Source organism: Aptenodytes forsteri, unplaced genomic scaffold (assembly GCF_000699145.1).
Source record: "Aptenodytes forsteri isolate BGI_AS27 unplaced genomic scaffold, ASM69914v1 Scaffold55, whole genome shotgun sequence".
NCBI classification, from domain to species: domain Eukaryota; kingdom Metazoa; phylum Chordata; class Aves; order Sphenisciformes; family Spheniscidae; genus Aptenodytes; species Aptenodytes forsteri.
Genome location: NW_008796063.1, coordinates 9,079,229 through 9,092,926, shown reverse-complemented (window position 1 = coordinate 9,092,926; position 13,698 = coordinate 9,079,229). Strand labels below are relative to the sequence as shown.

General features: G+C 50.4%; 2 protein-coding genes across 5 annotated transcripts in view; one reads left to right on the top strand and one right to left on the bottom strand.

Moving 5' to 3' along the window:
• The window catches only part of TNFRSF13B (TNF receptor superfamily member 13B), a 4,545-nt gene extending 680 nt beyond the window's left edge, over nt 1–3,865 (top strand). The window contains exons 2-4 of the mRNA XM_019473995.1: nt 1,081–1,197; nt 1,816–2,064; nt 3,585–3,865. Of these exons, the coding sequence (XP_019329540.1) occupies nt 1,081–1,197; nt 1,816–2,064; nt 3,585–3,859 (641 nt within the window). The 3' untranslated portion in view covers nt 3,860–3,865. The remainder of the gene's footprint in view (nt 1–1,080; nt 1,198–1,815; nt 2,065–3,584) is intronic.
• A 6,525-nt stretch (nt 3,866–10,390) lies between these two features.
• The window catches only part of USP22 (ubiquitin specific peptidase 22), a 73,346-nt gene continuing 70,038 nt past the window's right edge, over nt 10,391–13,698 (bottom strand). For all 4 annotated transcript variants that reach the window (XM_009286430.1, XM_009286433.1, XM_009286432.1 and 1 more), the window contains 2 exons: nt 13,179–13,328; nt 10,391–11,300 (listed from right to left, as the gene is read on the bottom strand). In XM_009286430.1, coding sequence (XP_009284705.1) covers nt 11,258–11,300; nt 13,179–13,328 — 193 coding nt within the window. In that variant the 3' untranslated portion in view covers nt 10,391–11,257. The remainder of the gene's footprint in view (nt 11,301–13,178; nt 13,329–13,698) is intronic.

Below are 13,698 nucleotides of genomic sequence, written 5' to 3'. Positions count from 1 at the left end.
TGGGCCGCGGTGGGCGGTATCCTGAGCGGCCGTCCTTGGACCGAGCAGGCCGTGATGGGGCAAAGCTGGGAGGGGAAATCAGGCCGTGGGATGAACCACAGGGCAGGTGCCGAGCCAGCTCAGCTTAACAGAGCTTGAAGCCAAAAACGCTGGGGAACGGGACAGCTTCCCAGCGATGGGCTGGGTCTGGCAACAGCTCAGCACAGAACAGGATCAAGTTGTCCACGTCTCTGTAGCTCTCCTTTCTGGGGTCACAGGGAACCTTCCCAGAGCTGCATCAACACTCATATCCCCCATCGGTGACACCCCACCCTCCAAAGGCAGGGCCTCGAGATACATCAGGTTCAGCTGATGTGGATAATTATAAACTCAAGCTGTACGTTTGCAAGGCTGTACTGCGAGCCCTGTGCTGGGGCAGGCACCAAGGTGCGGTAATAACAGGTGAGGAGGAAGAGAGACAGATGCATTTTGCACCCAAACCCTGTACACAACCCTGTGCATGGCCCCTTCCCTCCCCAGCGAGCTGTGGTCTAGGACTGCTGCACCCTGTCCTAGGGCACAGGGGACCCAGCCCTGTGCCACGGCTGCGTGCAGCGACAAGTCATGTCTCCCCGTTGAGGATAGGAGATGCCATCCCCGGGGTCCCGAGCCAGTGCTCAGGCAGGTTTTGGCGTGACTCGAAAAGCCGTGCAAGCCCCAGGGTGGCAGCAGCTCTAAGAACAGCAACCAGGAGCTTGCTGCCGCAGGTGGGTTACGGCTGCACACGTCTGGCTGCATACCGTCCCCTCCCCACGCAGCTGCCAGCAGATGCCTTTCCCCAGTATTCATCATACGGCCAAACACCGCTGCAAATCCCGTGGATCTGTCACCCTGCCAGCCCTGGAGAGGTTGGCAACACTTAGAGCAGCGTGCAGGTCTCGTTCTGCGCCTGTCGGAGCCGTGAGTTCGTTCAGAGCGGCCGCAGGCTCGTCCTCGCACGAACCCAGGCACCGAGGGCGGTGGTTTGGGAGCCTCGTGCTCAAATGACAAGGGAGGAGGACGTGCTCAGGACACCGCGTTCATCTCCCTCTCCTCCTGCAGAGTCCATGGACTGCAACAGGAGAACCGGCTTCTACTACGACGAGCTCCTGAAAAATTGCATCAACTGCACCACGGTCTGCGGGCAGCACCCGAAGCAATGCGCCCCATCCTGCGAAAGTAAGGCCACGCGCGAGGGCTGGCAGAGCGGGGATGCGGGGCAGGGCCCCCCAGGGCCGGGCTGGAAGAGGAGCCAGGTTACGGGACTGAAGCTAGGAAAGGGACAGCAAACCCCGCTCTCTTCATCCTGGGAGGTTGTGTGTGTGCTGCCATTTCACTGGGACCAGGGAAAAGAAAGCCAGGGCAGGGCGTCTGTCTCTCTCCCGTTTTCTCCATCATACAGTGCGTTTTCCCTTTTGCGCGTCGGTGTTTCACAGACCCGTCCTTCGGCTCTACCAGCCAGGGGCAAGATCAGCAGTTGCATTTCCCACCTTGCTGAGCTGCCTCCAGCCCTCGGGGAGGGGGAGCAGGAGGGGATGGGTTATTTTCCCCGAGATCTACAAGTCCCACATTGGGGTTGAGATGTGGTCACTGGAGAAGGGGGAAGGGATCTCCCCTACCTCGCCATGGAAGAGAAATGCAAGCAAACAGAGGCGGCGCATAGCTGCTTTCAAATTCTTTCCAAGCAGAGTGCACGAGTACCATTAGCAACACCCTTTCCCTATCAAAAAGTCAATAGTGTGAAGTGTGTACCCGAGGGGTTTCTAAGCACACCCGTCTCTGCCTGGCCCACAGCAGGTGCCCTGGTGGCCACCCCCCATCTGCCAGCCACCCTGGTCACAGCCTCGCCGCCCACAGCTGTGCTGGAGCAGAAGGCGTGCGCGGAGCCGGAGCCGTGGCTGGTGGTGTACCTGCTGCTGGGGCTCTGCCTCTGCACCCTCATCTGCTCCCTGCTCCTGGGCTGGACCCACCTGCGGAGGAAGGGAGAGGTGGTCTCCTGCCAAGCCAGCACTGGGACCTGCCACCGCAGGGAGGACTCCTCCAAAGGTGAGTGCTGGCTGCACTGGGGGGGCTGGGAGAAGATGGGGAGCTGGTGGTGGACAGGCTCCCAGGTACTGCTGGGAGGGACAGAAAGCAGAGCCAGTTCGTAAGAGAGGTAGGGAGAGAAAGCAAACGACATGCAACGCGGTTCAGTCTGAGCCTGGAAGAGGAGCAGGACTGAATCCCCATGCCCAGATTCTCCATCGTAACCCCCTTCTCAGTCACTCTCTTGCAAAGCCACAGGCACAGCTTCCCGCTGCCAGCCAGTTCGTAAGAGAGGTAGGGAGAGAAAGCAAACGACATGCAACGCGGTTCAGTCTGAGCCTGGAAGAGGAGAGGGACTGAATCCCCATGCCCAGATTCTCCATCGTAACCCCCTTCTCAGTCACTCTCTTGCAAAGCCACAGGCACAGCTTCCCGCTGCCACCCACCACCGAGGGCTGGGCTGAGGGCTGGAGCTGGAGCTGCACAGTCGACCAGCAACTCTCCAGTCTCTATCCAGAGGCTGAGCCACGGGGAAGAGGAATTGCAAAAAGCCAACCCTCTTCCAGAATGAACCACCTGCCCGCTTGCTCCTTGATGCAGCCGGTCTGCTGAATTATCTTGCAGCATCAAAACCTGAAGTTTTAGCCCTGGAACCAGGGGGGCTTCACAAGTCTTTAGGGAGAAAAGATAGGGAAAGGATTACGTGCAGTAATTCAATATAGAAAAGATGTTTTTATTTTCCCTCCTCCTCTCCTCCCCTGCCTTTAAAAATAAAAAGGTCTGTCTACCTATTTATGTATACCCGTACATGTTTACATACATACACTTCAAAGCCAGTCATGCTGGGTGTCAAAAGTCACGGAGAAAAAGCCCACGAGCTGGTGCGTGGCTCCGAGTCACTCTCCAGCAGCACTGTAATTCATGCCATTCCTATCTGCTTTGGTGGAAGGACACGGTGGCATTGAACGTTCACTTTTAAGGGAGGCTGCCAGGTTCAAAGAGATTTACTATGTGCTTTTTAATACCCCTGGTGTAACCTTGCTTATCAGATCTCGGATGACGGAGCAGAGCCCTTTGACAGCTAGCGTCCAGCCCGCAGAGCGTCATGGGTCCCTCGTACTGGCCGCGGGCAGCCAGCCTGCCACGCTGCACTCGCTGGAGCTCTGGCACCTTGCACAGTGCTGCGCCGTTGCATTTGCGTATGCTACAAAAGCAGCATTTAATGAAAAGAAAGTTTACATGTAACGTTATAAATATCACAATTGCTTTAGTGCTAAACCTCCAGCCTTCCCGTTCGAGGCACTTTCCAATTTCCCCCCCAGATCTCACCTCCCAGGGTGGCAGGACTGGGTGTGAGCACGTAGGTGATGCACTACGTACAACACACAGTGCCGTGGGCTTTATCAAAGTGGTGGGAGGCGGATGTCCTCTCCAGTTCCAGGACTGGTTCTTTATAGCCTCTAATGCAGCACTGCAAAGCACTTCTTGGGTAAAAGGTGCTCCTAAAAACGCTTGAGCTAATACACGTAGTTTATTTGCAGATCGTCTCGTGGAAGCGGGCAGCGTTGGTGATGGATCCACCGGCAGCAGGGTCCCAGAGCCGGTGGAAACCTGTGGCTTCTGCTTCCCTGGACACGGCTCTGCTGTACAAGAGACCAAATCGTGCCACAGCACCTCCTATCACATAGGGGAAAGAGCTGCTCCCTCTCACACGGGGATATGCAGCAGAGGAAGCGCTGGGGCCATTCCCAGCCCTGACGATGGCCACTTCAAAATCATATGTTCTCCTTCACAAGAGAAGACGCTTATGGCGTGACCGTAGTGAATGTTCCTGCACAGGATCAGAAAGGAGGGATGCTCCCTCTGCCCCCAAAACACAGCTGCTTCACCCTCCGTTTCCAGTGACCGTATCGGCTTCTACCAGGACCAGCGGACCTGGCACAGTCTTTGCCCAAGGGCTGTAGGCTACAGACAGTGCCGTTTTCTTCCACTCAGGAAATGAAATTCTCATTATTCTTGTGCACTCCCAGCGATGGAAGTCGCTTCCCATTTAGCATCTTCCCATTTAGGAAGTCTTCATCCTCTGACTTGACCTCTGCAGACTCCTCCATGCGTCCCAGTCACTGGGAGCGATGTCTCATTGGGGCTTTTCATCCTGGTTCCACCATCAGCGTCACTTTGATCCTGGCTCCGCATCAACACCCTTTGCAGAGACAGACTGTGGTGTCCACCAGTCCCCATGGAAGGCACACCTTTCCCTGCTTGAAAACTCTACCACGTAACACAAGCGGTTCACAAGCAGAGCTGTAAGCATCTCAAACATGGACTCGGACCCAAGAAGTTACTCATGGAAGTTATAATGTCCACTGAATGACACTGCCACGCTCTCAAGAGTGGCGTGTTTTCTGACTTTAACAGACGTTTCTTTACAGGACAGAATATTCGGTAAGGCACAAGGTGTAAAGCTCCACTGCCAGCTTTCAACACTGCTCGGGAGGGGAGGACAGGTCATGGGTGACGGCGAGGCTTTGCCTTGTGACAGGACACAATGCTGCACAGCAGGAGCTGGGACAGGAACCAAAATCCCCGGTGCAATTGGGTTTAAATGTGAAACCTCATCAAAGTCCAAGAACTTTCTAAAAAACTGGATTTATGTACGTCTGGTCTGGGTTACTCAAAATAGCTGGTAAAAGCGATGAACCAGCTAGAGATACAGCTGCTTTGAGGGAAGATTTTTATCTGACCTGGCTTTGAAAGCTACTGTGGAAAAATGTGGGTTTCGACACGTAACTTGAAGTTCTCATTTTTACTAAAGGAGAGTGTAGGAATTTTTTGCTTGGTGGGAAATCACTCCTGGTAGGAGCTCATCCTCTCCACTTTCTCAAACTAGAGCTTCAAACTTGGAACAATAAATATGAGTCAATATATGCACAAATTGGTGCTGGGAAAGTAGACAGCTGGAGAAAGCACGAGCAGATAGTTATAACAGACTGTGCCCCCCATATTATGTATTTCTTTAAATGTCAATGTTTTCTTATCACTAGAGAAGGCACCTCCTGGAGGGTGACCACGACAAAGCCAGTGCCACGAGCGATGTCCGGTCACAAAGCAGAAAGGCGTTAGGACCACATGAAACCCATTAGAACTAGGAAGTGCAAGAGGTGGTTTAAGGTGAGGACTAAGAGCCCACGCGTTGGTCCCACAGCTGGTACGTGGGGCAAAGTTTTGCTGTCTTGAATTGCTCCGGGAACCAACCTGACAATTCTCCATCTCGTTATCCTCGCGTATTGCCTTTCACCTCTTCCCTCTGTTTAGCGAAGTCCTTATCCCGCAGCAGCACAAGGGATGAGTTTTGTATTGTGCTGCATTTGCATCCGAGGGGAGAAAATAAGCCTTTTCAAAACTGGAATCTCGTTTTACTCAGATGGGTCTCCTAAACACGATGGGTGAGCCCTGAAGGCCACTACCCCACGGTGCGATGGGGAGAGCAAGGGCTTACCCATGCGCGCAGAGAACAAAACACAGACCCCGGCCACCAGCAAGCCGCTGGCAGGGTACGGTGTCAGCGGCAGCCTCCGCTGGCTGGGCCTACCCCCGGACCTCCACCCACCGAACCTCTCACACTTGTCACCTCCCACCCTCTCTCGGCACCCAGTCCATAGGCTTCCCACCCTCCATACCGCCTCTACCTCCCACTCTCTCAACCTGAAGACCCTCTTGGCCTCCCACTCCCTCTTGGCCACCCTGCCAGCTTGGTCTCCCACTCCCTCTTGGCATCTCCTCTCACACAGCCATGCCCCCAGGGCCTCCAACTCCAGAGCATCATCTTCCATGGCCTTAGCTCCTGTTGTTTCTCTCCTGTGGAATCTGCCTCTGGTGTCGTGGCCTCAGTTCCCATGGTCTCCGGTCCTGTGGCCTCCTGCTTCCATGGCCTCAGCTCCCATAGACTGACACCATGGCCCCAAATACATGGCATCATTAGCATCCCAATTGCTCTACACCTCCAAAAGCCTTTCGGCCCCAGAAGCCACTTTGGCCTACAAGCATGCTCAGCCTCAACTCTTCCTCGGCTTCCCACCCCCTTTTGGCCTCCCACCCTCCTTTTGGCCTTAACTTCTCTTCGGCCTCCATCTCTACATCCAGCTTCCCCCCATCTCTCCGTTTCATTTCTAGCTCTGCCTTACTCTTCCTTGCCCTCCCGCCATCTTTTGGCATCTTGCTCTTGCTCTGCCTTTCATCTCCTACACCCTTCAGTCTCCCCAAGAGCCTCCACGTGCATTCTTGCTCAGCCTCCGCTCCTGCTCATCCTCACGCTCCTCTTCCGCCTCCCTCAGCCTTTTGCCCTGCCTGTGCTCCGTCAGGCTCCTGTTCGTGCTCGCCCTCTCCTTACCCTCCACTGCTGCTCAGTGTCCCACTCCCTCTATGACCTCCTACAGCACTATGTCCTCCACTCTCACTGGGCCTCCCACTCCTGCTTGGCCTCCCGCTCAGGCTGGGCCTTCCCCTCGACCTCCTGGCCTCCCCAGCGCTGAAAGCACTGCCCCTCTTCCTCTTCTTGGTTTCCCCTCCCCACGGCCTCCCCCTCTCAGCCTCTGCAGGGTGAAGGGGTTTTGCACTTACCCTGGGGCAGCACCAGCACGTCTCCCCCCTGGCACCAGGGCTGGGAAAGCCCCCAGCCCCATGCCCCCCTCTGCCCAAGCACTTCCCAGCGAGGATGGGGGCTCCAGGAGAAGGAAAACCCCCATAAGCAGACCCGGTGCCTTGTCACGCTGCCCCTTCCCAGCACAGAGCTCCTGCGGGCAGCGCTGGGGACGCCCGGCTTCAGCCCGGCTCCCGTGCCCCGAGGACGTTCAGGTGTCACCTCCAGGGACAGGCGCTTGTCACCCGTGGGAACCCCTGGCCATGCTACTTGTGCAAGGAGAATCAGAACCTTATTTAAAAATAGGATAGAAATAACTGAACATGTGCCACCAGTTTTGCAATTAGGGCATCTCTTGAGGATCAAGAGGCATCAATTAGTCAAACAAGAAAGCTTTTAGGACAGCATGTATGCCAGCTAGCACAAGAGCTCACCCTGCATGGCGCTGGCAAGCAGCAGCTCCTGCTCCAGCTGGCCCAGGAGGCCACTCGCCTTCTCACACCGAGGCAGAGCCTGCGCTGGGCTGGGGCTGTCCCTCCCGTCACCCCGCTGCCTGCAGAGCGGCGCTGCCCGGGCTGCTGCTTAGTGCTTCTCTGGTTTCTCCAGCACTCGCTGCAGTAGACGGAGAAAGCAGCAACACCCTACAGCAGCCAGCATCACTTGTGTCCCAGAAACCGGGGAAAATGCTCATCAGAAACCAAGTCCTTCCCTCCAGCATCGATACACAAGAGGGGAGCATTCCTCGCGCCCTCACAGACGTGCCTTCTCCTCCTTCAGGAGGATAACTACTGTTATCAGCATATAAAAGAAAAGGTAACATGGAGCAACTTGAACACATCAGCAGTGAGAACAATATACATGCTCCCAGCTACAACCCTTAGATGCTGGAGAACCAAGAGGAATCAATGGATTTGGTATCGCCTGCGCAGCCACTGGCCAACAGCTCTGACAGAGCACTCCTGGAGACATCACTTCCAATACTAGAGGAACATTGTAAGTGTGGGACACAAGCAGTTACAGCTGGGACAAGTTAAACTAGGTGGAATTAAGGGCACTGATTTTGAGCAAGAGCATCCACCTGGGGGTTTAATCAATTCTGACATTTCTGCTTTTGCTCAGGTTTTCATTAGGCACCAGCATCAAGTAAAGCTTTATCTCCAGTCAAGTGGCTGAGGGACAAGACAGTAGTATGCTGAAAGCCACTTTCTGGCTGTTTTTGTGCCCCACGTAGAGCCGTGTTCATTGCTGGTACGTTACAGAATATGCACTCCAGCGTGAGCCCGCGTCACCACACCAGTCTTTGTTTTCAGTCATTTCTGCAGATGCTTCCTCACAACAGACCAAGCTGTGCCGATATAAAACCGTACCTCAAAATAAACAAGTCAACCCCAAACTGCTCCCCGAAATGAAGAGGGTCAGCAGCCAAAGCAGCGCAGTCATCGCTCGTGGAGGAGGCGGCCCTTCACCGCTGTCTGCCAGCACGCGAGGGAGGCATAACTTCATCAGCCATTCGTTAGCGTCTTGCTGCACAGGAAGGCGCTTTGTGGTCGGCGTTTTCCTAAAGGTGATGTCAAGAGAGTTCTGCACAGAGAAACCTCCCGGTTCTGCAGGGAATAAACCCGGTGTACGAGCTGCGTGGCTGCTTCTGAAGAGATGAAGAGTAAGAGAAGGCTGTGTTTGAGAAAAAGCATCATGAGGGGTAGTGCTGCTCGTATGACAGCAGCTGTTCTTCCATTTTTATAGGAAGAGGGAAAACGCTCTCCCCTCCTCTAGCAACCTGCACTGATTTACTGTTCCTGGAAATAGAAACATGCCTGGTACGATTCAGAGAGAGACACAGGGGGTGGGATGGCAAGGGGAAGAAAAGAATAAGAGCTTTTAATACACCAGGAATTCTGGTTTTGAAACCAGAAACAGAGCAGTGAAATCCACCTCGCTCTCCATCTCCCACTGAAAACTGTCTGTACCAGCACAGTTGCACACAGCACAGCCCTCTTCACCAGCCTTACAGGCGTGGCGCAAAAAAATGAAGGCTGATTTATATGGCTGGCATCGTCCCTAAACAATTTGTTTCTGAAGGATTAACGAAACAGACTGCATTAGCTCCGGTGGCCAAGCGCGCGCTGGTGGAAAACAGAATTCATTTGTTCAGGCTCCAGCATCAAAAAAAGCAGCCAAAGGCTCAGACCTCGGCATCACAAAGCGAAGGCATCCCCGCACCGCGAAACCCAGCCGCCGCGCGGTGGCACTCCTCCTCCAGCAACAGGACAAGGTGGGGACGCCAACTGCAGCAGCCCTGGGAATAACGAAAGGCTGATTCTCGTCTTCCTCCGCAAGCTTGCTGCATTATTAAAAGGTAGCAGAAAGCGTCGCCGAGCATCTGCACGATACCGTGCCCAGTTCGGGGAGGGAGGGGCCCCCTTTCCTGCGGATGCGCCATTCATCTGCATTTCTCCAGCCATTTTTCATTTGCGACAGGAACGCTCAGGTTAAATCTTGCGGCACCCAATTACAATTGAAAATTATTTCAAGCATGACGATAGGGAAAGACAGGTTACAAAACCAGAGTACGCTATCACTTCTGCAGCAATCAGGCTGCCTAGGTAACTCCCATGCTGTACGGTACGTTTTCTGTGTCCGATTTGGTATTCAGGGTGCTTCAATTAACTGCCCCTTCTGCCTTCTCTGTTGCAAGCTGTCGCAGAAATCTCTTGATGTACCAAACCGCCTTGAACTCTTCCAGTTTGTGTACAAATCGAACGCAATTCCACCATCCTTTTGTTCAGCTGCTCTTGCAAGATGCTCATTTAAAAAACAAACAAACCCACTTCCCTTGTTTTCCTCCTATTTCTTCTGTTAATCAGATCACTTTCCACCTCTGGTCTCAGGTAGGTTAGGCACCTGTAACTCATTTCTAGAGCACAGTATCTAAAAGGTTAGAGCCATCCATGTTTTTAACGACACTGGTTAAAAGTGTGGCTGGCTGGATACATAGGCAGAGCTTAGTGGCCTTTTTGGTGTGGCTCTTACACCAATTTATACAGTGCCTAACTCTTACACATAGCTCCCTATAGGTTCCATAAGGAAGGGAGAACAAAGCTATTTTTGCTTGTTTAAGCTCTACGCTCTGAACGGTTTCTCTCACGGGCTGCAATCCAAGGCACAGCCCAGCCTCCTGAGAGGAAGATCCAGCACACCAGCGGTTACTGCTGGTGTCTCGACAAGCCAACGAGCTGCTTTTAAAAGACAGCGGCGGAGGGGGAGAAAAGGAGCAAAACCGCATTTGTGACAAAAGCGAGAATAGGCTGGTGCACCGAGCGCTGCAAGCTAAGGACGCCGATACGGAGGCTGTGATTCTGCAAGGAGGAGAGGAGTACGTGAGGAGTTAATACATGTGGGAGGATACAAGGAACCAATACCAGCCTAGCACATACCAGGAAAATGTGTTGTTTACTTAAAAACGGAGTGCACTGCAGAAGTGCTCAATAGCGGTGGATCTATCGCTCGATGCTGCCCCCAGCAGCAACCGTTTCTAACAGATGGCACATTTTTCAATGCTGAGGCTCTTTCAAGTGTCATATATATGCGCCTTTGGAAGGCAGCAGGGGGGGGAAAAAACCAAACCAAAACCAGCAACAACAAAACAAACAATTTTGAGAAATTCAAACTTATTCACAAGATTTAAAAAAAGAACCAAGACCACTCTTACAGTATAAACACGCCAATTCATTCGTTTTTACTGATGGTTGCATTTATGAATTTCATTCTCGTGAAAAAAAGGGAATAAAAGGAAAAAAATTAAGAAAATAGCTATTTATAGAAAACAAAACAAAAAAGGGCTCAAACAGAAAAGAATCTGTGCTGATGCTTTTGATGAGCAGTCCGATGGCATTAAACATTACCTGTGCAAGCAGGCATGCTTGAAAACCTGTCTTAGTACTGTAGCTTCAGTTCCACAATCCAGGATTTCTTTTATGGTTGTTGAAAAAAAAGAGCCTAATAGTTTCATACTGTATTTATTTAATAACTAAAATTCACAAATAAAAAGATACTTGCAAAGTCCTTTAGTTGTGTCATCCCCTCCTCCTCCACTCTACTGCTTTCAGACCCATATGCATAAAAAATGGGCTTGGATTTTTAATTTTAACTGTTATATGATTGGTCGTTGGAGCTGAAGCACCAAATGGAGAAGATGCTTTATGGAGATGAGGGTATAACCCCTTGCCTTCCCACACACATTTTGGAGGAACATAGGAGATGTACCAGTGCCCGGACTCCTCTGCTCCCATTTCCCCCACCCAGAGCATTCCTTTCATTTTATATTTCCTCTGTTAAGTGACTGACTGTAGCCTCTTTTTTTTTTTCCCCCTTTCTGTCCTTGCGGGACTGCATACACGTTGGACATTGTTCATTTCTTACTCCGCCAGGCTTTGAGTCAGTGTCAAGTAGGTCCTGTTACAGCTCAGTGCTAGTTGTTTTTTAATGGGTCTTTTCATTTCAGGTAGGTTTGTGTGTCGATTCAGAAGGCTTGCTTATTTTCTTCCTTGTTTATATCTGACAAGCTGCTGGATAAGGCTATTCATACTCCAGGAACTGTTTGTGATAGAACAGCAAATATCTGCAAGAAAGCAGAGGTACAATTTCAGCTTTCTGCTAAGCGTTGGAGCAGATTAGTATTTCCATTGATGCGATCATAAAAAATGAGGACTATTAATTTTGTTTTTCTTTTCAATTTTAAGCGATTCCAGGGACACGCCAGTTCCCTACAGTAACCACGGATGAGGAGGAGGGAAGCCAGCTGAAATAATTTTACCAGCAACTCGGGAAACTGAACAGTTGTACATCAAACAGCCAAACCTTCTTGTTGTACAATCTACTTAGAACCTGAAAGCTCCGGAAGATTGGACCGTGTTGGTGCCCAGACAGGCAGCATCCATTTAACACTATCATGACACAAAATACAACAGAGGGTCCTTTAAGATGCAACTGTTGCTTTAGAGTCATACTACCGAAGCATCAGACACTTAGGATTATTGCAAACTGTCTGCCATTTACTGTTACAGAAGCAAAACGAAGAACCGGGCATGTGGGTAAAACCTCATGTGTCCCAATCAAATCCAACTCCAATAATCTAATGTCTCAATCTGTACTCAAATCTGGTGTTTTAATAGGATGAAATTCTTCCTGTCCTTAATTACTTTATGCGTACTGCTATATAACAGAGCCCAGCCCTCAAGCAGTTACATGTCAGAGGGAAGTGGACTCATTTCTACATACTCTTTACACACCACACACTGACAGGGTCACTGCATGACTCTTAAAATGCTTCAAAGCACTTTTGAGACTTTCCAATTATTATCATTCCACCTCACGCCCTATGGAGCTTCCCTTGTACAATGCAGATCTATTTAGTGTCAGCCTTTATCTGAACCAGGGAAAATGGATCAGAGCTCAAACCAGCCTTTAATGAGACGCATGGGCAGCAGTTGCGTTCCGTATCCTCTCCTCCTTGCCTGTGGCAGTTTCTTCCACAGACATACCCCACCTGAGGACCAGAGCTAGCCACTTGTTATCGAAGAAAAACAAACTCATTTTTCTGCTCACCTCAAAGCACAAGTTACTTTGTCAAATCATTTAACACTAAAATTCAGATATTACAGGATAGATTTATTTTACTTCCTGGTTGAAGTTCAAAAAGTGAAAAAATGGGAAAATCTGTTAAAAAAATTATGAACTGAGCATCTGTGCCTGCAGCAATCCATGGAAATGTCAGGAATAATTAAAACAAGAACAATAAAGGCTTATCTTTCCAGTACCAAGTCCATAGTTGAAAATGCAAAATGAAGACTTCAGATTTTAAGTTACCTTATTCTTGAAACATGTACCAGTCCCCAATGCTTCCCTCAAACGAGGAACACCAAGATGCTTCCCTTGCAAACTACTGCTCTGCACTCCCAATACTTGTCTAGTGCAAATATCTGAAACCGTAATGTCAGTCTGAAATCAATTTAAAGCCATGAGCTAAGAAACAGCTCACATGCTATACCTGCCTCCCATATAGCCTTGCCACTCTGGTTCACAGTATTTTCTTAATGGCTTTTCTTCAAATCTTTTACACTCATAGTAATCCAAAGGTTCTGCAGACAAAGACTGGATTGTGTCATGGAAGTAAATACTGCTCCTACACTGGACAATCATATCCCTTTGGTTTTCAGAGTCCTTTCCGTTAGCAAGCAAGAGTTTAGACGTAAGCGCTGGTTACAGACACTGCAGAGTCAGCTGATGTCCCTCATCCTTCCCTCCTCCTTCCTTCAACAAATCCAGGATTATAAAGCAACATTCTGAAGCACTGACACATACACAGAGAGAGACATTAGATATTCAAAGAGAGAAATTAAGTCTTCCCTATGATGAAAGGGTCTTTTAACTGAAAGTAAGGAAAACCCAACAAAGGTCAAAATTCCCCTTCCTTTCTCCTTTCCAGTTCACAACTTACCCTTCACTGTCTAGCACATCCTTAATGCTAGCCTTGGTGATAATGGCATCATCACACTTGAACCACTGGTCCTTGTGCTGCCGGATGAAGCTGGTATAGTGCCCACTCTCCAAGGTTCCCTGGTGATTAACTACTGCAAACAAGGAATACCTGGTACAGAAAAGTTAATGAATAAGTGGATCAAAAGGGTAAAAACAGCTGACATTATAGACAGGCAGAAGCTTGTGTTCATAAACGCATATAGAAATAGTAAAGGATCTGATCCATCAATAAAACTCCAGCTCTTAACATTAACTGGGAAGAGGGCATCCTTGCCCAGGGAAAAGAACCACATTTTTTTTTCTGTCTTGCTATTACTGCAACGCTCCAGTCTGATGACAGCTGTCAGCTTTACCAATACTGGCTTCCAAATATTTTTCTTCTAAAATAGGTCAATATTGATGCATTCCTGAAGAGGACCACTGATTATCTAGTCTGACCTTCTATTTCCCTGAATTAGTTACTCTAGTGAAGCAGAAAA